The following is a 26,128-nucleotide window of genomic DNA, read 5'->3' as shown; positions in this document are numbered from 1 at the left end:
ATGTCTATTTAGATCCTTCACCCATTTTTAAATTGGTTCCATTTGTCTTCTTAATGCTGAGTTGTGAGTGTTCTTTATTCTAGATACAAATCCCTTATCAGATCTATGATTCACAGATATTCTCTGCCATATCATGGGTTGATTTTACACTTTCTTAATGGTGCCCTTCACAGCAAAAAAGCTTTTAATTCTGATAAAGTCCAATCTATCTACGTTTTCTTCTGTAGGTTTTGTTTCCGGTACCATATTGAAGAAACCATTGCCTGATTCAAGGTCATGCTGATTTGAGCCTATGTTTTCTTCTCCAGGTTTTATAGTTTAAGGTCTTACAATTAGGTCTTTAATGCATTTTGAATTAATTTTTGTATTAATTTGTGAGGTAGGGGCCCCTGACTTAAGAAAGATATAAGGACAGAGGTTGAGAGAATTGAGGGCCACATTAATAAAGCCATCCACTCCCTATGGTGATGGTTGTGGTCATAGCCCAGACTATATGAAAATTTCATGTGTACATGTAGCTAATTTTTTCTGCCCATACCAAGCCATTCGTTCTTAGGCTCTTTCTTTGAAGAAGGAGAACAGTCTGGATGTAATGCAGAATAAAAAGGAGGAAATATTTTGCTCAAGGTTCACAGAAAACCAGTGGCAGAGCCAAAAGCAGACAGAAGATCATTGATTTGCAGGCCTCAGTCCCATCCTGTAGCAGGAATACCCCTATTGTCTACTTGCCTTCAATTTAGTATCAGGACCCCTGAGTTGTACATAGCCAACCAACCAGAGGTGATATTTCTCAGCCTTCCTTCAGCTAGATGTGGCCATGTTACTACTGTTAGCCAATAGAAGGCAAGATAAGGTGATCTAATTCTGGGTTATATTTTTTTAAAAAAGAAATGGCTTGCACTCTACTTCCTCTATCTTCCCATCTTTTCAGGATGGACCTCAGACATGGTATTAGTAAGCTATTTTTTAAATTAATTAATTAATTAATTTATGGCTGTGTTGGGTCTTCGTTTCTGTGCGAGGGCTTTCTCTAGTTGTGGCAAGCGGGGGCCACTCTTCATTGCGGTGCGCGGGCCTCTCACTATCACGGCCTCTCTTGCGGAGCACAGGCTCCAGGCGTGCAGGCTCAGTAATTGTGGCTCACGGGCCCAGTTGCTCCACGGCATGTGGGATCTTCCCAGACCAGGGCTCGAACCCATGTCCGCTGCATTGGCAGGCAGATTCTCAACCACTGTGCCGCCAGGGAAGCCCTAGTAAGCTATTTTTAATCACATGAAGTATACATACCAGCACAGTTGGTTCTCAACTGTGGCTGAATATAAGAATTTTCTGGGGAGTGCTAATAAAAAGCTGGTGTTTGGATCCCACCCCAGAGACTCTGATGCAATTGTTTGGAGATGCCACCTGGGCATCAGCGTGTTAAAAGCTTCCCAGATGAATCTAACATCTGGCCAAGGTTAAGACCTTTACTCCAGGGCAGTGGTTTGTAAACTTTAGCAAGCATCAGCATTAACTGGAGGGCCCATTAAAACTCAGTTTTTCTGAGGTACCACTCCTAGGTGTTTGATTTAGTAGGTCTGTCGGGGGTAAAACCCAAGAATTTGTATTTTTAACAAGTTCCCAGGTGATGCTGCTGGGCTGGTCCAGGGACATACTTTAAGAACCTGTAGGAGATCTCAAAGAAGAAAACTGAGCCCCAGTAGCGGCATGGTCTGTTTTCCCCAAACCACCTGCCTCCCCTATATTATTACTTGAAAAAGAAATAAAAGTTTATTCTGAACCACAATGGCAACTTAGCCTGTATCCTAACTAACACACATCCCTTGGATCACAGTAGTTCAACAGGAAGGAAAATAAAAGTACAAAAATTTTTTCTCATTTCATGCAAATTCACACACGCAATTGAAACCCTCTAGGCTTTAGAGATTTTCCTATGAGAGAAGGATGGCTTGCAACACTGCACTGTTTACAACAGAATCCATTCCTCGTGGTAACTGGTGAACATAATCCACAGAGTTCTGTTTGGGCAGCACTGTTGAGGCTGGAGGAATTATAATCCAAGCAGGCTAAGTTACTTTCCCCCATTTAAGTCCCAGCCATAGGTGGCTAACCCAAGCCTTCCATGTAAATCTCCTTGGAACCAAACCACAGCAACAATTCTGAATGATGTAGAAAGCCTTTCTAAATAGCACAGAGGGTGTGGATCCATTACTCCTCTCTCCTCCCCTCTTCACGCACTAATACAAACGGGACTTAAAGCACTCCAGATCTTTCCACTTAATTTTCACGAGAAGACCTTGGGTGTTTGTGACACCAACCTGAATAACTAATGCGTCTTGGGCATCTGTTGGGCCAAGAGTGAAGCTGGGAGGAGCTTACCTACTGGGAAATAAGTTTCAATCCCAAGCTCTTTCTGGCAAAACTCTTTGCTGGTGCATACTTATTTCCTGAAAATTCATAGTATTAACAGGGGATGGTTGGTGGGATTGGATGGCCACAAAATAGAAACTGACGAGCAGAGAAAGGGAAGGAGCTCACCTACCTTACAAACTGGCTGAATAAAGCAGTCGTGTTCCGGATGATCCGGGCAGCCTGGGACTCCTCATGCTGGCATCTCTGCAGTGTTAACCCGTCATCCATGTGGCCTTCCTGATGGAGTATGACCTACCCCAGAGCCAAGGACACCAGTTCCAGGTTACACAGCTGGAGAGTTAACGTTTCTGGCAGTATTTCCCTCATGCCTTGTACTACTTCTCCCCAGTCAAGTTCCCCACAGGCCCATTTTGAAAGTGGGACATTAACAAAGTTATTTTCCCCATACTCCCTATTGCTGACCTATGACTCATTCCTGAGACACGGTGCTTTGATGAAAATGAAACTTCATGTGCCACTGTGATGTGAGTTACAATAAATTCCTTGGGTCTAGATGGCCAATTTGAAAGGGTGAAAACATATTTTATGATAGATTTTTCTCTTAAAATGAACACAAAACCTTATCCTTGGAGATGAGAAAAATCACTTTGTTCAGAGCCTTTTCCTCCAGAGATAAACCAAGAAAGAAGAAAGACAAGTTAAAATAAAACCCTCTACTGGGATCAGGCATGGCTTTCTCTCCTGAATGACAGCTACACTGAGTTAGCTGACTGTAGAACTGGGGAAGCAGCTCGAGGTGGTAGTTTGCTTCTCATGGAGGCTAGAGAGGGGGTTTGAAAGCCTGGGTTTGGGTATCAGCTGACCTGAGTTCTAATCCTGCTAGGCCACATCCCAGCTGTGTGACCTTGGGCAAATCTCTGCTTTGACTTCGCCATCTGCAGGTGTTATTTAGAGGGTTGTTTAGAGGATTCGATGATTTACATGTAAGTCATTTAGCATGTTTCCTAGAATATAAAAGGTACTCGATGCATATTTGTTATAAGGGGAAATATATTACTGATCTCAGATCAGTTGTCTGGAAGCTAGTATACTTATTGCTCACCAGTGACATCATGATAGAATTTTTGGGTGGGGCTGGCATCTTTTGGCGTGGAGGTCAGCTGTTTTTTTCTCTAGAAGGGCCAAATATATACTGTTATTAACTGGGATGGTTTGACTCTGGTTCAAGTCAGGGTCAAATCCTGATTCAAGTTCCTGGCATGGTTTCCTCTGGATGGTGAGTAAGTGAGGGGAGGCCATCTGTAGATCCTGGGGAAGGGGGATGGGGGTCAGTCGGTCTCTATGACAATTAAATATGTGGCTCCAAAAAATATCCTTAGAATAAGGATTTTTGTTATCTCATTTTTAGCACAAAGAAACAACTTATTTTCCTTTCCACGTGAAAATCTCTTCCTTATTTTCATTCTTCTGAAAGCATATCCTGATTTAATGAATTCACACAGGAAGTAGAATGCTGGCTTGTACAAGTTTATGTTCATTTTCGAAAAAAGACCTCTGGCCTCAGTCCCAGCTTTTGGGTCAGTCCCTAAAGACCTTAGGTTTTGCTTGTTCAGATAACACATTCAAACCAGCCAACCAAACAAGAAAGTAATGAGAAATGGGGGAAATGCAGCTGTTAGAATGTTGTTATTATGTATCCTATTGATCGCTGCAGCTCAGGTCCTTCCTAAGGTCCTTTTTCTCTCGGAGGAATTCCATAACCCGAGAGCAGAAGCCCAAGATGGAAAGAAGGTACTTCCTTTAAGGTGAAGTATCATTCGTCAGGTTTTTCACTGTGTCTGTTTCCAATTGGTTTTTCTAAATTCCCATTTTGTTTCATAAAATGCTTAACACAGATTGGACATTCTTTGTATCTATAGAGGGGAACTTAACTGGCTCCTCGCGAAATGGAGCTGGGCAGCCCTATCAAGGGCTGAGCATTATGGCACCATTTAGAAAGAGTTTCTGGAAGCATCTCCCAAATTCACATGCACATTTCAGCAATTAAATGGACCTCTGGAGTATGGCCAGATGAAAAAGTCAGGGGTAGGCACAATAAATCAACACCGTAAACTGGGATCTCTCCTAGTTGACAGGGTCCTTCAACTGTGTCCCCACCCACACAGAATTACAGCCAAGATCCACAAATTCTACTTTCTTAAATGTCATTCTTATCTTAGTAGGTATGAAAAATTGTGGAAACTCTAGGTGATATTATCATACTCTTTAGAGGATTTAATTTTCTTCTCATTGGCTGTTAGGGTAGATGATGGGCCTTTGGCATCGATTTTCAATTTGCCCTTATTTCCAGGGTGCAGCCCTTACTCCTGGGTTAGAGCCCTTTTGGGGATTCAGTTGAAAACCTACTGTATTTTCAGGGGCCATTCCAGCTTGAGGGACTTCGACTATGGACTATGTCTCCTAGTACTGTCATACTGTCCACATCTCTGCTTTGCTCTTCTCCACCATAGCTGGCACTTTCTGTTCGCTATCTTAGCGTCATACTCTATCCACAGTCAGCTTAAGATGCTAAGGGAAACTGCATATAGAATTTCAGGTTCATGTTTCTATAGTTTCCTCCACTGGGGAATGTGGCCCCTCAAGTCCCAGAAACCTCGGCTGACCTTATCACAAATATGTCTCTCCAGCCCGGTGAAACTAACATAAGACCCCACTCCTTGTGCTGCAACTCAGAAAAATGCTGAGGGGAAAGTGGTGATAAAGGAGGAACTCACCTTAGTGCACTTACATTCTATTTGGGATCTTTAGTACCCATGTCCTGGGTGCCTCGCTTGTGGCAGCCTTCAAACGGTTTGTTTCTGTGTTTAATCCAGCCTTTATAATTGTTGGCAGAGGGAGGGCTGGGTTCATACAAGTTAGTCTTTGTGGCCTCTTACTTATTCTATTTTCTACCTCCTCTTTGTAATTTTATTTTCCCTTTCTGGATATTTTCCTGGTACATTTTACTTTACACAAAAATAAGCTATTTATTACTTTATGGTTTCCTCCCAACCTCCTTTCTTACAATAACCAGCATTCTGGGAAACTTTTCATCACCTCCCATTAGGCTGACATATAGAAAACACAGTGTACGGTGCTTCCTAGAAACTTATTATGGGACTCCTTGGCTACCCAAACCCATGTTTTGTTAAGGGTTTTCAAAAAAAAAAAAATTATCATGCCTGGAGCATCTATTTTCTGGTTCCTATCAAAAGAAACCCTATTATGGCAATTGACTTTCTGGAAAAAAGATGTTGTATGTATCCAAGCCAGATTTCCCACTGTAGCAGGCTGTGACAGACCACTCAGATCTGCATTCATTCTCTGGGAATACAGCATCATTCCACGGTATCTCCTATTTCTGCACGTTGGTCCCTGTGCGCTTGTTATCATGCTATCTGCCTTTTTCTTTGTAGAGATTCTATTTAGTCTGCATATTATGAAAACTGCATAATAACTCAAGTATCCACTTAAATGAAAGGCGCAATGATGTGGATACTCCCAAAACAGCATACCACCAAAAGTCATTTAGTTCAGGTTTTAGAGCACATGGAACATATTCTACCCTCTCCTCACAGATTTGTCATCTATGTAGCTCTTTTCTTTTCCCCACTGAATATGAGGTCAGAGTAACCACATTAGGCTACACAATCTGTCACAGAAATAACTCTTCAGAATAGTAAGAAGTAAACATACATCATGTTCACCTGATTCTCACAATCACTTCCCTTGCCTAGTTGCTTCCAGCCTTTCTAACCCCTCACCTTTCTTTTCACAGGTCCCAGGCGGGATGTCTTGGCATCTTGTGCTTTGTAGGTCACCCAGAGACCGCTGGCTATATGTTGGACAAAGCAGACAGAGTCTCCGTACTTGATTTCTGGGACTCCCATGCCCTCTATATCTCGCTTGTGACTGGAATCCAGTTTCTCCTTGATTTCCTATTTCACAGAAAATGAAACAAAGGTAGGCATGTCTGATTAAATAGAAATGCAATGTATAAAGCAAGTCACCTGTGCAGAATTTGTAAGCCAGGGAACCGATTACCAGGATAATCATGATGTGCCCGTCCAAGCCAGGACTGCAGAAAGCCTTGCTTCCTTTATCTGCTGCTAACTGTAAAATCAATGGATTTCAAGTTTTGGCTACTTTAGTGATTAGTTAATCACCCTTTGGTTCTGGTTTTATATATTTCTCCATTATATTTTCTACTTTCTTCATCCCGACTTAGATACCTTAATAACTAACGCTTTACTGGCCAAATAACTTATTTTCAGCAAATTGTATCTTCCATGATTTTAATGGTTATGTTATATAAATGCCCTGACTCAGAGCTTTAAATATATCTGTTAAAATCATATAAGTATGGAGACAGAACCAAGATGGCACAGTAGAAGGACGTGCTCTCACTCCCTCTTGCGAGAACACCAGAATCACAACTAGCTGCTGGACAATCATGGACAGGAAGACACTGGAACTCACCAAAAAAGATACCCCACATCCAAAGACAAAGGAGAAGCCACAATGAGACAGTAGGAGGGGCGCAATCACAGCAAGATCAAGTCCCATAATTGCTGCGTGGGTGACTCACAGACTGGAGAACACTTATACCAGAGAAGTCCACCCACTGGAGTGAAGGTTGTGAGCCCCACGTCAGGATTCCCAACCTGGGGGTCCGGCAACGGGAGGAGGAATTCCTAGAGAATCAGACTTTCAAGCCTAGTGTGAATTGATTGCAGGACTTTGACAGGACAGGGGGAAACAGAGACCCCACTCTTGGATGGCACACACAAAGTAGTGTGTGCATCAGGACCCAGGGGAAGGAGGAGTGACCCCAGGGGAGACTGAACCAGACCCACCTGCTAGCGTTGGAGGGTCTACTGCAGAGGCGGGGGGTGGCTGTGTGGCTGTGGCTCACCGTGGGGACAAGGACACTGGCAGCAGAAGTTCTGGGAAGTACTCCCTGGCATGAGCCCTCCCAGAGTCTGCCATTAGCCCCACCACAGAGCCCAGGTGGGCTCCACTGTTGGGTTGCTGCAGGCCAAACAACCAACAGGGAGGGAACCCAGCCCCACCCATCAACAGTCAAGCAGATTAAAGTTTTCCTGAGCTCTGCCCACCAAAGCAACAGTCAGCTCTACCCACCACCAATCCCTCCCATCAGGAAACTTACACAAGCCTCTTAGATAGCCTCATCCACCAGAGGGCATACAGCAGAAGCAAGAACTCCAATCCTGCAGCCTGTGGAACAAAACCCACATTCACAGAAAGATAGACAAGATGAAAAGGCAGAAGGCTATGTACCAGATGAAGGAACAAGATAAAACCCCAGAAAAACAACTAAATGAAGTGGAGATAGGCAACCTTCCAGAAAAAGAATTCAGAATAATGATAGTGAAGATGATCCAGGACCTCGGAAAAAGAATGGAGGCAAAGATCGAGAAGATGCAAGAAATGTTGAACAAAGACCTACAAGAATTAGAGAACAAACAAACAGAGATGAACAATACAATAACTGAAATGAAAACTACACTAGAAGGAATCAATAGCAGAATAACTGAGGCAGAAGAATGGATAAGTGACCTGGAAGACAGAATGGTGGAATTCACTGCTGCAGAATAGAACAAAGAAAAAAGAATGAAAAGAAATGAAGACAGCCTAAGAGACCTCTGGGACAACATTAAACACAACAATATTTGCAATATAGGAGTGCCAGAAGGAGAAGAGAGAGAGAAAGGACCCAAGAAAATATTTGAAGAGACTATAGTTGAAAACGTCCCTAACATGGGAAAGGAAATAGCCACCCAAGTACAGGAAGTGCACTGAGTCCCATACAGGATAAACCCAAGGAGAAACACACCGAGACACATAGTAATCAAACTGGCAAAAATTAAAGACAAAGAAAAATTATTGAAAGCAGCAAGGGAAAAATGACAAATAACATACAAGGGAACTCCCATAAGGTTAACAGCTGATTTCTCAGCAGAAACTCTACAAGCCAGAAGGGAGTGGCATGATATACTTAAAGTGATGAAACGGAAGAACCTACACCAAGATCACTCTACCTGGCAAGGATCTCATTCAGATTCGTTGGAGAAATCAAAAGCTTTACAGACAAGCAAAAGCTAAGAGAATTCAGCACCACCAAACCAGCTCTACAACAAATGCTAAAAGAACTTCTCTACATGAGAAACACAAGACAAGAAAAGGATCCACAAAAACAAACCCAAAACAATTAAGAAAATGGTAATAGGAACATACATATAGATAATTACCTTAAATGTTAATGGATTAAATGTTCCAACCAAAAGACACAGGCTTGCTGAATGGATACAAAACAAGACCCATATATATGCTGTCTACAAGAGACCCACTTCAGACCTAGGGACACATACAGACTGAAAGTGAGGGGATGGAAAAAGATATTCCATGCAAACGGAAATCAAAAGAAAGCTGGAGTAGCTATACTCATATCAGATAAAATAGACTTTAAAATAAAGAATTACAAGGGACAAGGAAGGACACTACATAATGATCAAGGGATCAATCCAAGAAGAAGATATAACAATTATAAATATATATGCACCCAACATAGGAGCACCTCAATACATAAGGCAACTGCTAACAGCTATAAAAGAGGAAATCAACAGTAACACAATAATAGTGGGGGACTTTAACACCTCACTTACACCAATGGACAGATCATACAAACAGAAAATTAATAAGGAAACACAAGTGTTAAATGACACAGTAGACCAGATAGATGTGACTGATATTTACAGGACATTCCATCCAATAACAGCAGATTACACTTTCTTCTCAAGTGCACATGGAACATTCTCCAGGATAGATCACATCTTGGGTCACAAATCAAGCCTCAGTAAATTTAAGAAAATTGAAATCATCATATCAAGCATCTTTTCTGACCACAACGCTATGAGATTAGAAGTGAATTACAGGGAAAAAAACGTAAAAAACACAAACACATGGAGGCTAAACAATACGTTACTAAACAACCAAGAGATCACTGAAGAAATCAAAGAGAAATCAAAAAATACCTAGAAACAAATGACAATGAAAACACGACAATTCAAAACCTATGGGATGCAGCAAAAGCAGTTCTAAGAGGGAAGTTTATAGCTATACAAGGCTACCTCAAGAAACAAGAAAATTCTCAAGTAAACAATCTAACCTTACACCTAAAGGAACTAGAGAAATAAGAACAAACAAAACCCAAAGTTAGCAGAAGGAAAGAAATCACAAAGATCAGAGCAGAAATAAATGAAACAGAAATAAAGAAAACAATAGCAAAGATCAATAAAACTAAAAGCTGGTAGCTTTTAGCCAGACTCATCAAGAAAAAGAGGGAGAGGCCTCAAATCAATAAAATTAGAAATGAAAACGGAGAAGTTACAACAGACACCGCAGAAATACAAAGCTTCCTAAGAGACTACTACAAGCAACTCTATGCCAATAAAATGCACAGCCTGGAAGAAATGGACAAATTCTTCGAAAGGTATAACCTTCCAAGACTGAACCAGGAAGAAACAGAAAATATGAACAAACCAATCACAAGTAATGAAATTGAAACAGTGATTAAAAATCTTCCAACAGGGCATCCCTGGTGGTGCAGTGGTTGAGAGTCCGCCTGCCGATGCAGGGGACACGGGTTCGTGCCCCAGTCCAGGAAGATCCCACATGCTGTGGAGCAGCTAGGCCCATAAGCCATGGCCGCTGAGCCTGAGCATCTGGAGCCTCTGCTCCACAACAGGAGAGGCCACAGCAGTGAGAAGCCCGCATACCCCCCCCAAAAAAACTTCCAACAAACAAAAGTCCAGGACAAGACGGCTTCACAGGTGAATTCTACCAAACATTTAGAGAAGAGCTAACACCCATCCTTCTCAAACTCCTCCAAAAAATTGCAGAGGAAGGAACACTCCCAAACTCATTCCATGGGGCCAACATCACCCTGATACCAAAACCAGACAAAGATGCTACAAAAAAAGAAAATTACAGACCAATATCACTGATGAATATAGATGCAAAATTCCTCAAGAAAATACTAGCAAACAGAATCCAACAACACATTAAAAGGATCATACACCACGATCAAGTGGGATTTATCCCAGGCATGCAAGGATTCTTCAATATATGCAAATCAATCAGTGTGATACACCATATTAACAAATTGAAGAAGAAAAACCATATGATCATCTCAACAGATGCAGAAAAAGCTTTTGACAAAATTCAACACCCATTTATGATAAAAACTCTGCAGAAAGTGGGCATAGAGGTAACCTACCTCAACATAATAAAGGCCATATATGACAAACCCATAGCAAACATTATTTTCAATGGTGAAAAACTGAAAGCATTTCCTCTAAGATCAGGAACGAGACAAGGATGTCCACTCTCACCACTATTATTCAAAATAGTTATGGAAGTCCTAGCCATAGCAATCAGAGTAGAAAAAGAAATAAAAGGAATAGGGTTTCCCTGGTGGCGCAGCGGTTGAGAGTCCGCCTGCCGATGCAGGGGGCGCAGGTTCGTGCCCCGATCCGGGAGGATCCCACGTGCCACTGAGCGGCTGGGCCCGTGGGCCATGGCCGCTAGGCCTCTGCGTCTGGAGCCTGTGCTCCGCGGTGGGAGAGGCCACAGTGGTGAGAGGCCTGCATACCGCAAAAAAAAAAAAAAAAAAAAAAGAAATAAAAGGAATACAAATTGGAAAAGAAGAAGCAAAACTGTCACTGTCTGCAGATGACGTGATACTATACATAGAAAATCCTAAAAATGCCACCAGAAGACTACTAGAGCTAACCAATGAATTTGGTAACGTTGCATGATACAAAATTAATGCACAGAAATCTCTTGCATTCCTATACACTAATGATGAAAAATCTGAAGGAGAAATTATGGAAACACTCCCATTTACCACTGTAACAAAAAGAATAAAATACCTAGGAATAAACCTACCTAAGGAGACAAAACCCTGTATGCAGAAAGCTATAAGACACTGATGAAACAAATCTAAGATGATACCAACAGATGGAGAGATATACCATGTTCTTAGATTGGAAGAATCAATATTGTGAAAATGACTATACTACCCAAAGCAATCTACAGATTCAATGCAATCGGTATCAAATTACCAATGTCATTTTTTCTGGAACTAGAACAAATCATCTTAAATTTTGTATGGAGACACAAAAGACCCCGAATAGCCAAAGCAGTCTTGAGGGAAAAAAATGGAGCTGGAGGAATAAGACTCCCTGATTTTAGACTATACTACAAAGCTACAGTAATCAAGACAATATGGTACTGGCACAAAAACAGGAATATAGATCAATGGAACAAGATAGAAAGCCCAGAGATAAACCCACGCACCTACGGTCAACTAATCTATGAAAAAGAAGGGAAAGATATATAATGGAGAAAAGACAGTCTCTTCAGTAAGTGGTGCTGGGAAAACTTGACAGCTACATGTAAAAGAATGAAATTAGAACACTCCCTAACACCATACACAAAAATCAACCCAAAATGGATTAGAGACCTAAATGTAAGACCAGACACTACAAAACTCTTAGAGGAAAACATAGGAAGAACACCCTTTGACATAAATTACAGCAAGATCTTTTTTGATCCACCTCCTAGAGTAATGGAAATAAAAACAAAAATAAACAAATGGGACCAAATGAAACTTCAAAGCTTTTGCAGAGCAAAGGAAACCATAAACAAAACGAAAAGAGAACCCTCAGAATGGGAGAAAATATTTGCAAACAAATCAACGGATAAAGGATTAATCTCCAAAATATATAAACAGGTCATGCAGCTCAATATTAAAGAAACAAATAACCCAATCCAAAAACGGGCAGAAGACCTAAAGAGACATTTCTCCAAAGAAGACATCCAGATGGCCAAGAAGCACACGAAAAGCTGCTCACCATCACTAATTATTAGAGAAATGCAAATCAAAACTACAATGAGGTATCACCTCGCACCAGTTAGAATGGGCATCATCAGAAAATCTACTAACAACAAATGCTGGAGAGGGTGTGGAGAAAAGGGAACCCTCTTGCACTGTTGGTGGGAATGTAAATTGATACAGCCACTATGGAGAACAGTATGGAGGTTCCTTAAAAAACTAAAAGTAGAATTACCATATGATCCAGCAATCCCACTACTGGGCATATACCCAGAGAAAACCATAATTCAAAAAGACACATGCACACCAATGTTCATTGCATTACTATTTACAATAGCCAGGTCATGGAAGCAACCTAAATGCCCATTGACAGGCGAATGGATAAAGAAGATGTGGTACATATATACAATGGAATATTACTCAGCCATAGAAAGGAATGAAATTGAGTCATTTGTTGAGACGTGGATGGACCTAGAGACTGTCATACAGAGTGAAGTAAGTCAGAAAGAGAAAAACAAATATCGTATATTAATGCATGTATGTGGAACCTAGAAAAATGGTACAGATGAACCGGTTTGCAGGGCAGAAGCTGAGACACAGATGTAGAGAACAAACGTATGGACACCAAGGGTGGAAAACCGTGGTGGGGTGGGGATGGTGGTATGTTGAATTGGGTGAGTGGGACTGACATGTATACACTGATGTGTATAAAATTGATGACTAATAAGAACCTGCAGTATAAAAAACAAACAAACAAAGAAACAACTAATACTAAACTTTCTTTGGGTTATTTGTATGGAAATATGTTAATATAAATGCTTCAGACATTACATGAAATTTCCAAAAATCTTATATGTTCTGGTATAATGTTATAAGTCATAATTCTAGTTATTACTTTAAATGTATATCTCAGAAATAACTAAAAAAAAATCATTTAAATATCTTTCACAGAAATCAGCAGAGGAAACAGACTCTTGGAGCAGGTCGGGAGCTAGTCCCCTGCAGTAATTGTTGTATTAGTTTTTTATGGCCTCCTCAGTTGAGTGTTACAGTCAATGGGTTTCATTCTTCCATTGCCACAGTTTCACGAAACTTACTGTCTAGTATGGAAAAAGGAGTTGCTTGTGCACCAGGTGTCCACTTGGTGATAACCTGAGGTGCCTGTCACAAAGGGACTCAGGAAGTGGACTGGTAACTCTGTCCGCTTCTCATCAATCAGGGCCTCTGTATGGTTCTACCCTATTTCCATTTCTTCTCTACATCTTGTGTTAAATTGCTCATTTGTAGAAGCCATTAGCTAGGTGGCATTTTGCATTTTTACAGAATAAAAATGTAGCACCCTGTTCCCTCTGCTGTGCCAACTTTACTCTCATTCTTAATGATGGAACAACAGGAGCTCATGCACTAAGTTCTTCCCATGTGTAAGGCAGTGCCCTGAGTTCCTTACATACACTAACTATTCATAACGGCCTCGGATGTAGCTACAAATATTATCCCAGTTTTACGGAGGAGAAAATGAAGGTACAGAGAAACAAGTAATTTGTCCAAGGTCATTTAAGAAGTAGTGAAAGAGCCAAGATTTAAACCAGGAAGTCCAACTCCAGAGACTGTGCTCTTCCGATGGCCCCAAACTCCTACTCACCCTTTAATACCCTGCTCAGGTGCCACCTCCTCTGTGAAGGCGGAGCTAGTCTCTCCTGCTGTATTTCCCCAGCACAGTCTCATCCCTCTATTGAGTACTTAGCACATCACAATGTAAACGTGCTTGTTTAAATGATACTTTCCTTTTGCCAGGTTATAAGAGGATGAAGGGCATGGGCCAGATGACAATTAATTTTGGATTCCTAATACAGAGAATTATCAATTACTTAACAAACATAAATTGAAGGAACAAATATATATAGCTGAGTAATTTTTTTCCTTCAAATATATATATATATTTTTCATTTCAGCTATTTCTTTCCTTGAAATCTTCATAAAAGCAAAATTAGTTATTTTGCACACATTTAAGGATCATTTTGAGCAATGTTAATATATTGCAGGAACATTCTTATTTTAAATATATGTTGAAACACCGGCTGGATTGTTAAATATGACTTATTTCTCAAAATGAACATTTCCAGAGGAACTTATTTCTGATTTTATAACAAAAGTCAGTGGGAAAATAGAATTTGATATTTTAGGATTCTTAATAGGCAAGTGGTCAAAAATGCATTTATTCTATAAAACAATGGATATTTGATTTTCATTTCAAAAATATCCAGAGTTCTATAGACACTCAAGCCAGTAGATGGATTTAAAATACAGCAAAGTTTTCATCTCTAGCCTGCTCTCTAACCATAGGCAATGCAGCAAAATAAAAATATTACACGCTACAGCTGTTAAATATGAATAATTACACTGGTTACCAAGAGCTCATAGTTAAAACAGCACATATTCCCCAATGATCAGCGACTATGGTCATTTCACTTGTTTTATCACTTTTCATTGATTTAAATATGACTTTGCCAAAAATAAAATAAATACTAGGATTTGTTTTTTTTAGAGTCTCTGAAATAAATGGATCATTACTGTTTACAGACGACGGTGTCTTTGCTTTTAAAAAATGGCATCAACTCCCAAAGTTCTATGGCTGGCACTACAGGGGCTGCTTGTAATTCAAAAGAAAGACAGAAGCAATAACAACAAAAACTAAAACATACAGACAAACCGACACCAAAGCCAACTCTACTAAACAACGATGACACAGCTTAAAGAAGTGAGAGCATCCCGAGATAGAGAAGCTGGATTTGGCTGACCACAGGTGGGTGAGCTCCTTTTGACTTAAGCCATGAACTAATGCTCCCCTCTCTGTCTTCACTTGAACATGGCCCCAGATGTATTTACTCTACTGCTAGAAATGGAACCTTCCTATACGATGGGGCTATTTCAGTCACTCCCTTTCAATAACTCCCCAATTCCCACAGAACACAATTCTCACTTCTAAAGTTCTTGTATACCACATGCTTTAACCAAACTGGACTACGTCTCTGTGTCATATCAAGTGTTCCCTCCCTCAGGGCCTTTACTGACATTCCACTTCCTGCTTGGAATGCCCCTACTTCATCTCTGTATCTTTTCATCTTATCCATCAAGCCTTTTGCAGATCCACCTGTGCATTTTCTCTGATCTCATGGCACCTCCCTTCCACTCTCTCAAGACTCTTTCCCATCTTCTGCAATATGAATCCTTTGCTGGTACACTTCCTGTCCCCTGTCTCCAAGGGCAAGACTGAGATTTGTTTGTCTTTACATTTCGCACAATGCTCTGCCTAGGTTGCAAATAATTTGTTTTTGTTTTATTGGTCTGTGGGCATCAAGTTATCTGTTTATCTGCATCAACCTCCCCTACGTTAGATCATGAGTGGATTCCAAGAAGGAACAGGTTACTTGGCCTAATAATGTGTTGAAGGGTAATAATAATCATTACCCCTTGTCTCCACTGAGAGTTTATAAGGAAATGGTTGTGACCACATCATAATTGTCACATAAATATGTATTTAGTTTAGATGATAAGCTGCTGCTCTCCAGATTGATTTAAAACTTCTAGAAGGACACGAAAGGGAACTGGAACTACTATTCGTTTAGTGCCCACTTTGAGTGAAGTATTTTGCCAAGTGCTTTACGATGACAACACCAACATGTGAATTTACCAAAGACCTACACAGTGATGTGTATTAGACATGACACTTTAAAAACATTTTATCTAAACCTCTCAATGGCCCTGCTGTTTTTATTTCTCCTACTTTATAGGTGATAAAACTGAGGCTTGCAGAGTTGGAGTAATTTGCTCAAAGCCCTGTAGCTAGTAAGCAATGGAAGAGAATCCAAAGACAAGTGTAATTCCACAGCCCATTTGTCATTTGAACATAATTTCTTGAACGGTAACTATCAGTACAGTTAAGTATTGATTGTATTAATGTTTATGTGTTTGAATGCTGTTATAAAGAAGAAGTGGAAAATATATGTTATCATTTTGTGAAAAAAATGGCTCTGGGTTCTAAAGTATAAACTTCAGGAGTCATACATACAAACCACTAATGACAACAAGGTGATATGGTTTATATTCAAGGTGCAACTGGAATTTGGAAGAGAGAACAACTCACTCTGCCTGGGGAGTTCGTGATGATTTTATACCAATTGCCACTTTATGTGAGCTTGGCTAGGAGAAAGAGGAGAGACGGGGAATGCAGAAGGGGTGGACATTCTAATAAGATGGGTATAGTGTGGCAAGGGGGTGGTGAAGTCCAGAAAGGGACCTGAACAACAAGGACTCTGACTTCATCCTATAGGTGCACGTTTCTCAAACTCGCACTGTTCACAGACATTCTGTGGGAAAAGAGGACTTTGGACAGTATCTTCTTCCAGGAGTCAAAGGGAACATTAGGATAGTATAAAATGGACTCTTACGAGAATAGCAAAAAGAAACAAAACAACCTATTCAACTCTGTTTAACTTAGCATTTTACTTAAAAAAATTTTTTTTCCATAGAATTATTGTTTGGAACACCTCTTGGAAAAAGCTAGCATAGGTAATGGGAATCCGTTGAGAATTTTAAGTGAGGGATAACACAAGGGTTGCATCTTAGTACAATTGTTCCAGCAGCAACGTGAATGACGGATTGAAAAGAAACAAAGGCATAGAGATGGATGAGTTTTAGCTATGGTATCAGAAATCTAGCACGATACCTGGCACAGAGTAGGTCCTAATTCGTGTTTATTATTAGAGTGAAATTCGCTGCATTTGACATATTGAAGCCACCTACATTCACAGAGGACAAAAAAGTACCTTTCCAAAAGAGAGGAAAAAATCAAAAAAGATTCAGAGGAAAAAGAGATATGGGAAGATGGGCCCCATTCATGGATGCTGGGGTCAACCATCAATAAACTGCTGGTGAGACCATTCCTTCGTAAAAGTCGCAGGAGAAACCTTGAGAAATCACCTTTAGGTTCACTTCTCCACCAGTATAGTCCCCTTCTGCATTTCTGATCTCGAATGGGAGGTCTTAGAATGGCCTTAAAAAAATTGCACACTGCAGGATACTGCAAGGAGCCTGGCTGGCCCCAGGGCTGGCTGCAGAGCCTCTACTGGGTGGGAAGCCAATGACAGATCCTCTGCCATTTCCAGCACTCTAGGGGAGCAGGCCTGTCCGGCTCGTTAGGGAAGGTGCATTTCGTGAGCAGGGGTCACTGTGCTGGGCTCTTTCCTCCGTCTTTCTCATCAGTCCCTCCCTACATGATCACCTTCAGGTAGGCCGCACTCCTGCCATTTCATGGATAAGGAAACACTCTCTTAGGTCATCTTCCTGGTCTCATTTAATCCTCATAACAATCCTTCGGGACATACTTCTTCACTCTCGTGTTTTACAAAAAGAGACAGGAAGACTGAACAGCATATGGCTGAGCCAGGATTCAAAGCCAGGTTTCCTCCACTTCAAAGCCCAGGGTTCTCCTTGACTGCCTCTCTATCTGGTCCACTTTGAACAATCAAGTCTTGGGAAACTGTCGAGTTAAATTTTACAAATGCTTTGTAGATTCCATTTAAAATGAAACTGCAGGAGATGGTGCTGTCTTGGGATGATTGAATCTCAAGGTCCATGTTTTCTTCTTTCCTCTTCCCTCCTTTCCTTCATACCCTCTCTTTCCCCAACTGAGAACTTGGTGAGGAAATGGACAGAGCCAGCAAGGGGACAGGCGCAAACAGCACTACTTCAGTGCTTGCGATTTCACAGAGGGATGCTGTGAGCCCCGCTGCCCTCTTGTTTTGGGCGGGGCCGCTGAGGTTAAAATGCTCAAGAGGATCCCGTCTACAGGGATGCTTTCCACTCACAGCAGAGAGAGCAGTGGGCAGTTTATAAGGGGAAGTCACGTTTGGCCGAGAACACAGATCTTAACATACAGTAGATATTTGATAAATGTTGACTGAATTGAATTGGATGTTTTTATACACTGAGGAAAAATTTCCTCCAACTGAGAACAGTGATAGCTGTCTGCCTTTATGTAACAAAGGAGGCAAAATTTGAGACGATCTCAATCATTCAAAACTTATGGTAGAGTCATTAAAAGTAGCCATAAAATAAATGGCTTCACATAATAAGGCTTGCTTTAACATTATTAATTCACCCTTCCCTGAAAGGAACTGAGTGTTATAAACTGACGTGCAGACATGACATCTAAATAGACGGTCTTGCTGTGCCAGAGTAAATATTAAATCGCATTACCCGACAATCCTTGGGGAATGGCCTTGCAATGTCAAGACCATGGGGAAATGATGTGAAATCAAGTTCACAGAAATTTGACTTCGACGTTCCAATGAATGAATGTCTCTCCTTAAGTGTTTATAGGGATTGTGTTATGATCGAAAATGATTACACAATGATGAGAAAGTCTATGAAGAGGATGGAGGTTAAAATGGCATGGATTTCACTCTGTATGAACCTATGACCACATTTACGTATCCCTTCAGCAAGCAATGCTCCAACTTACTACATGCTACACACTGTGTGGGGTGCAGAGGTACAGAAAAGGCTGGGGGCATGTGATCCAGGAGTTCCCCATCGAGTGAGTGGTGACTGTAACGGAATCGTGAACAGGGCCCTGCTGGAGGGAAGGGGAAGGGCCTTCTTCCAGTGAGGGGCGCTTGACATTTGTCTGAAAGATGCGGAGGAGTTCGCTGATGACGGTACGTGGAGGGTTAAAAGGGTACAGGTTTAGCGATGAGAAGAGATAACATGTTCAAAGATGATACGTATTTCGTATGCTAGAGCTCAAGGCAAGCGTAAGCTGGTGGCCAGTGATACCATGGAAGGGCAGGCAGGGGTCGGCCCTTACAGCATCTTTTATGACAGACTTCAAATGAGCTGCAACTAGATTAAGAATTGTGTTCAAGGTTCCACAGAGGGTAGATGGGAGTCAAGGCCAGATCTAGGTGACTTGGAAGCCATGTTCTATCTTACGCGCTACCCCTTCCAGATTAACGGAATAGGTGCGATGCTGTGATTCAGAGCCCTCAGTACTTCCCAGGCCTCCAGTTTGATTTGGATCCCCCGCTGAAGGAGAGGAAAGCAAGCTCTGACCGAGATCCCATTCTGCTCATTCACACAGTTTGCTCAGAGACCACAGTTTGATTCCATCTGAGCCAGGCCAGGTCAATGACTGCGGCCGATGCTCGGACTTGACCCCCAACCCAGCAAGGTTCAGTCACGCCCCCGTCCTGTCGCGCGGGTACAAGATTCACAGGGGCACCTGCCATCTTCCTCGTAAGGACAGTTTGCTGAGGGTATGAACACACACCTGCGGCTGACCTAGGGCCCCGGGTCGTGCAGTCATAGCTGTCACGGGCTCGCGCAGCCTGACAGCAAACGTGGGGCGGGAAGCCCATCACTGCCGGTGACTCAGAGCCCAGCGTCCTCCCAGAACATAGGAGCCTAAATAGTGCTCCTTCTGGGAGTCTCTTCTCCTGTTCTCCAGATTCTCCAGCATACAGAGAAGATCAGATGAATAGCCCCACTCAACCCCATTCACTGAGGCACAAAGGACACACTACCTCCCCGTCTCAACCTTCCCACTGAGTCCCCCCAAACCCTGTGCCACCACCCAGGTCCTGACACGCTATTTCAGACCCCTGTCTGCCGTCTGCTCCATCACCTAACACCTGGTACAGGTGAGAGCTGGCCAGACAACTCAGAGCCTTCCCACTGTTGAAAAACAGAGCCACAAATCTCTCTGCTGGGGAACACTATTCCCCAGTGAGGGGAAGCACAGTGGAGAGTGTATTTAAGGAAGAGAGCCTGCACCAAGTAAGGTAAAAGTACATTTATACTAAGGAGGAGTCTGGAGGCCCAGAGAAATCAAGGCATCTCTAGAGTTCTTCCCCAGGAGCTCTTTGGATCGTGGACGGCAGAACTACATGTTCCCACATGTTCTTCCTTCCCGTGCAGCTTCACAGTTAAGATGCCCAATGCCCTGTCCACACAATGTCCCAAGGAAGCTCCGATCTCCTGGGGGATGAAGCCTTATCTTGGCCTGACACGGAGACTAGGTCACTTTAATTTCAGTTCCTTTCAAGTTAAAAAGAAGGTAGCTGGACTGAACACTGCTGCACTAAGAGTTATTTAAACCTCCAACATTGTGACGCCAATGAAATGCAACCACGTTGCCAAGTGCACAGGACAATGTGACTCACGGGTGACTTTTCATCCAGCTCTGCTATGCTGGCAGCCCCCTGGTACCATGATGCCTCTCAGCCATCAGCTGCTCGCCTCCCTGTGCATGGAAACTGGGGGACTTGCGGAGATAAGGAATGAGCTTTTGGAGGGTAAAATGTGCTCACAGGCTGGAAGTGGTGCCGAGTAGAAGGAATGTTATGAGGACTCTCCAGGGTACTCTGAGCTTTTTTGGCTTCCTGCAGAGGCCACAACACAGGACTGAGCCATGCTCCATGAGGCTAAGCCAAGAAAGGAATGGAATGGAAGAGTCCCCTTGGAACAGGATCCCGCCAGCTGCCTGGAAGGCCACCTGATTCTTCTGCTGTCACAAGAGAAGGCTCTTTCTGCAGTAGTAAAGACCTCAGTGTCAGGGTTTGTCCCAGGGCTGAGGAGACTGGGGTAAAATGCTCAAATAAGGGACAAGCCAAGCTGGCATCTTAGAAAGGTATTTACATGGTCACCAGCTATGATGAGTCACTTCTTACTTTCCACCCCTCCCGACCCTCCCACACCTGCTCTCCCCGCCCACTTCATGTCCAAGTTGTCTCGAGGACTTTTCTGTTGCTTTGTTTCACTGCTCCTTTTAGCCAGTTGCAATGTCCTAACACACTTCCTGGAGGCCAGAATGTTTTATTCCATGGTCATAAACTTGAATTTAAAATCCTTCTTGTGTTGAGAATCTTAAAAAAAAACAAAAGAGAGGGTAACATGAAGGAGATGAGCTCCGAAAACCAGAATGAAGTCAAGGAGCTAATGTGCCATTGGAAGAGAAGCAGACAGAAGGAGATGCTTGAATGGAACTGATGGCAGGAAGCTCTCATTTCTTAAGGTTTGAACCATGGGTGTAGGAAAAGCCTAACTCTGATACAGGGCAACTAGGGGAGAAAAATCTCTGTGCCAGAGATTCTCTGCCTAAAAATACTTCAGGACCATAAAAGGAGGGAAAAAAGGAGTGTGACTCCTTGCTTCAAGGAAGACAGTGCTGAAAGACCGGCCTCTCTGATTCATTATGAAGCAGAGATGTCCCGCAGGAATGCAGCTGTCAGCTTGACACCGAGTCCTACATGAACGGAATCATCAATAAGCCTTTACTGAAATCGTGTTGAGAACACAAATCAAGATCTATTTCTGGAAAAGAGCAAAGAAGAATGAAGCTAGAGATGAAGCTCCCAACGGAGATGCTGAGCTGTCCTCTTAGGAGGTGCAGGCTCCCTGACAACTATGCGTATGTTGGGCAGAGCCCTTCTCATGCTTGGCTAATCTTTCCAGAACAATCATAAAGTAACAGAGCACCAAACTGTCTGTCAGAAGCTAGCTCAGTGTGCAATTCCGACCATCCAACTAGATCCAGCTCTGAGTTACGCAGAGTCAAAACCTGGCTGACCGTTAAAGATAGAGGTTTCAAAAAATATTTGTCTCTCCACACACCAAGTGGCAAAGCTACATGTTTGGGGTTAACATGGTGACCACAGAATTCACTCTTAAAGAAGGCTGGAGATGGACAGGCCAGAGCTAAGAGATCTGGAGAGAACAGACGACCTGGGAAAAGGAACTAGTAACTCTGTATAATATAAATAACTGCAAGACGATGTCATGTCCAGAATTACACCTTCTCTGCATCTTTCTGAAAGAAATCACTTCCTTGATTTAGCTAAATGTAGCACTGAAACTTATGCCTCCGTGTTACCCTTGCTTTATGGGGAGTGAAGCATATGACTTAAAAGTATTAAAAACAATTCAGAACATATTTAACAACAACAATATTTTCCATTAGCCTCTGAGCGACACTGTCCCTTCCTGTGAACATTTTTGTTTCCTAGGGCTTTCTACTTTCCTTTAAAGTTTTTCCCTCCTAAGACTTCAACCTTCAACCAAGGTAAGCATTCCTCTATGAACTCAATTCAAAAGATAAGAGAACAAAGTGTTTATCATAGGTCTAATTTCCAATTCCATTTTGTTCCAGCCTACTTTATTTTTCAGTCACCGTTCTACCTGGAGGTTTCAGAGCTTTCACTTTGAGAACGAGGTCGAAGTCCACCTCACCTTTGATGCTCGGAAAGAGAAGGCTGTGGACTTGGTGTCTGATTTTCCCCGGTCTTGCAGTATAAGGCCTTGGTCCTCTGTCAAGGCCAGGTAGTGGCCTGTGGTGAGATGCCGAAGTCGGAAAGCCTGGCCCCATCTGATGTTACTGCCACTCCAACTGGGCAGATGAAACAGACAAGAAATTGCATTTACACAAAAATAAGTCCTTTTCAATATTTACCCTGTGCTTTTTCACCCAGGCCTTCTGGGGTTCATCCCCTGACTCCCAGCTTGCTCTAGGATTGCATGCCTGCCTACAACTCAGCATGGTGTTCTCTAATGAACTCTCTTAAGATCACCAACAAGGAACATGGTCCTGGAGGCAGGTCAGTGGTTTAATGTAACTGGAAGTCCCAAGCTTCCAATTTTTCCTTCACTCCACTGAAGTGTCTTGATGCCAAAGCCACAAAAAAAGAAAAAAAAAGGGAAGCTTGCCTTTTTAGAGAAACTTATTTCTGGGAAAGTAAAGCATTTCCAAATGTGCCATCTCAATTCAAGCATTTTACTACCACCACTAATTTGAAAAGAGATACACACCCTTATGTTCACTGCAGCATTATTTACAATAGCCAAGATATGGAAGTAACCTAACTGTCCATCAATAAAGAAAATGTGCTGTATACACATATACAATGGAATACTAGTCAGCCATAAAAAAGAATGAAATTGTGCCATTTGCGACAACATGGATGGACCTTGAGGGAATTATCCTAAGTGAAATAAATCAGACTGGGTAAGACAAATACCATATGATTTCACTCATATGTGGAATCTGAAAAACAAAACAAATGAGCAAACAAAGGAAACATAAATTTCATAGATACAGAGAATAGACTGGCAGTTGTGAGAGGAGGCAGGTTGGGGAGGTGGGAGAAGTGAGTAAAGGGGATTAAGAGGTACAAAGTTCCATGGTCCTACATCAAAAGGCTGGCATTCAACAAAAGTCATGTTAAGTGTTAGGGTAGGAATTATGCACCAAATAATCTGTATCTAATTTATCCTTTCAGTTAGAACAAAATGTTTCAGGAATACACGTATCAGCTTTTAAAATGACCCTCCTCTTGAGCTAATTCTTTGGAGCCCCAAAGAATCCAAATAACATTGATAAAAGGCTTAAATTGTTCATATTTAAGACTCTGGGGAAATAAACAAAGAAGCATAACTGGAACTATATATATATATATATATATACTTATTTTGATTTTTTAAAAAGTCCATTAAACAAGAACCAAGCCCTAATACCCTGAAAAAAAAAAGAGTATGATACTATAAGAATTTCAACAGGCTTGAAAGAGAATATAAATACCACAAGCCAGCTAACAACCACAAGCTAACCAGGATTCTTTCAACCAGCCACCTCCAGAGTTTCTCAGCAAAAAATTTGAATGTACCTGCATGTGTATGTGTGAGAGAAGTTCTAATGTTTTCTCCTGATCTCCAGTGGATTATCTTGAGGGCCCCCTGGGGGGCATATAGCGTCCCCCCCCATTAGAGAGATTTTACTTTGAACAAGTGTTCAGGGAGAGACTGAGAAGAGAACTAGAGGGAGAGGCAGAGAGGGAAAACCAAAAATGGCAACAATAACCCTCCTCTCACCTTGAGCAGTTTAGCTCTAACTTGTGACCCCTCCAGGCAAAATAAAGGTCCAGAGCTTAACTGGACCCCCCCCTTCAGTAGTTTGATGTTTAGAGATGCCATGTGTTTACTCAAGTACCTGTATCCAAAGTCTCAGCCTCCCATTCCTTCATCCAGGTACAACTGTTTCCGACAAGTTCTGATAAATACAGCTTCCTTCACAGCTACACTTTCCGGTGATGTTTTAGTCTTCCCTACCTCATGCGATTACAGCCCTCTGTCATTTAAAGCTAATCTTGCACTGCAGCCAACAAGGCTACCGGGAGGAGGAAAACTTACCTGGGTTTCAGAGAATCTACTTAAGAAAATAAGTGGGCGAACAGCTTTGACGGCTCTCGTGGAACATGTCTGCGCTTGCCGTTTATAACATAGCCACTGCAAGGGCAGCAGGAGCTGGGGGTTTGGTTCAAAGGAGCAGAGCTTGCTGGCTTCAGAGTCAAAACGGAGGTGTTGGAAATCGTGTGTGTGCGTGCGTGCGTGCGTGTGTGTGTGTGTGACTGCGTGCGTGCGTGCGCGCGTGTGCGTGCACTTTAAAAACAAAAAACAATGTCACAGACATTTCAGAATTTAGCTCTTGGCCAAGGAACTTCTGAGAGTTTGCCAGGTGATATGGAACAAATGAAACATTTAAGACAATGGACCGTCCTGGAAAAGAAAATCCTTGAAAAGAATGCCCCCCTGACACTCCATTACCTTATCCGAAGAGGTTCCACTCTCCACAGAGATCTGGCTCTCGTGCCAGCTCCCCCAGCTTCGTAGTATATCCTCCTGTGAGCAGAGTTGGAGATTAGCTCCTCTGTGCCGAATGCTGATCAGCACCGGGCAGGGAACAGCTCCCTGCAGAGGCTGCTCAGAACCCGCTGTATTTCGAAGCCCTCACAGAGTCAGCAAAACGAGAAGCAAGAGTCAAAGGAAGGCACTACTTCCCAGTCTCTCTTATAAGGGAAAAAGGGTGCTAAAGGGGAGGGAACTGCTAGCCACATACTCATCACGGACACTCATGGACCGTCAGGTGTACAATGGAAAAAGGACTGTCTCTATTTCCACATCAGGAGTCAAAACAGCCCAGTCACATCATCAGACGCGATACCAAATGCTCCAATTCTTTCGCGTTCAGCTCGCTGATGCAGTTTCACATCTTTAGAAAATGTATTTGTACTTGTAAAACATATACGTAGTACTGTGTGAATTCATTTCCATTGTTCTAGGAAGCTGGGCACAAAGCTCTAGTCTCAGTTGCTGTTGTCTCCTTTCCTGCATTAACAATAATCTTTTAATGTGTTTTTAACTAAAATGTTTATTTTGGAATAACTCTAGATTTGTAAAAAAAAAAAAAGTTGCAAAGATAGTCCAGAGAGCTTCCGTATAGTCTCACTCAGTTTCCCCTACGGTTATCATCTTACATTACTATGGTACAGTTGTCAGAACTAAGAAACCAACATTGGCACATTATTACTAACTAAACTCAAGACTTTATTTGGACTTCATCAGTTTTTCTATTAATTCTTTTCCCGTTTCAGGATCCCATCCTGGAGGTCGCATTGCATTTAGTTGTTATGTTTTCCCTGTTTCCTTTGGTCTGTTAGAGTTTCTTAGTCTTTCCTTGTTTTTCAGGACTTTGCTAGTTTTGAGGAGTATGGGTCAGGCATTCTGTAACATGTCCCACGAATTGGGTTTGTCTGATGTTTATCTGATGATTATCCAAGTCTGATTTTTAATCCATACAATTGGGACCAACCCATCTCTATCACAGATTATGAGGAATTAAATGAACTATCTTAGTTTAAAGGTACGTCTCATGATAGTGGTCCCTGGATTGCCTGGTATACTGAATCC

The 26,128-nt window shown here is 42.1% G+C and overlaps 1 protein-coding gene across 1 annotated transcript in view; it reads right to left on the bottom strand.

Annotated features, from left to right (window-relative positions):
• Positions 1–26,128, bottom strand: part of RYR3 (ryanodine receptor 3) — a 373,779-nt gene that overhangs the window by 267,957 nt on the left and 79,694 nt on the right. Inside the window, exons 12-15 of the mRNA XM_089906254.1 lie at positions 24,986–25,060; positions 22,619–22,775; positions 6,177–6,350; positions 2,543–2,664 (exon numbers count right to left, since the gene is read on the bottom strand). Coding sequence (XP_089762380.1) covers positions 2,543–2,664; positions 6,177–6,350; positions 22,619–22,775; positions 24,986–25,060 — 528 coding nt within the window. The remainder of the gene's footprint in view (positions 1–2,542; positions 2,665–6,176; positions 6,351–22,618; positions 22,776–24,985; positions 25,061–26,128) is intronic.

The sequence above is a fragment of the Delphinapterus leucas genome, chromosome 2, assembly GCF_059928025.1.
Source record: "Delphinapterus leucas isolate spDelLeu-1000000601 "Yukka" chromosome 2, BTC_Dleu_Yukka2, whole genome shotgun sequence".
NCBI classification, from domain to species: Eukaryota; Metazoa; Chordata; class Mammalia; order Artiodactyla; family Monodontidae; genus Delphinapterus; species Delphinapterus leucas.
Note: the sequence above shows the minus strand (reverse complement) of the source record. Positions and strands in the feature narration are given on the sequence as shown.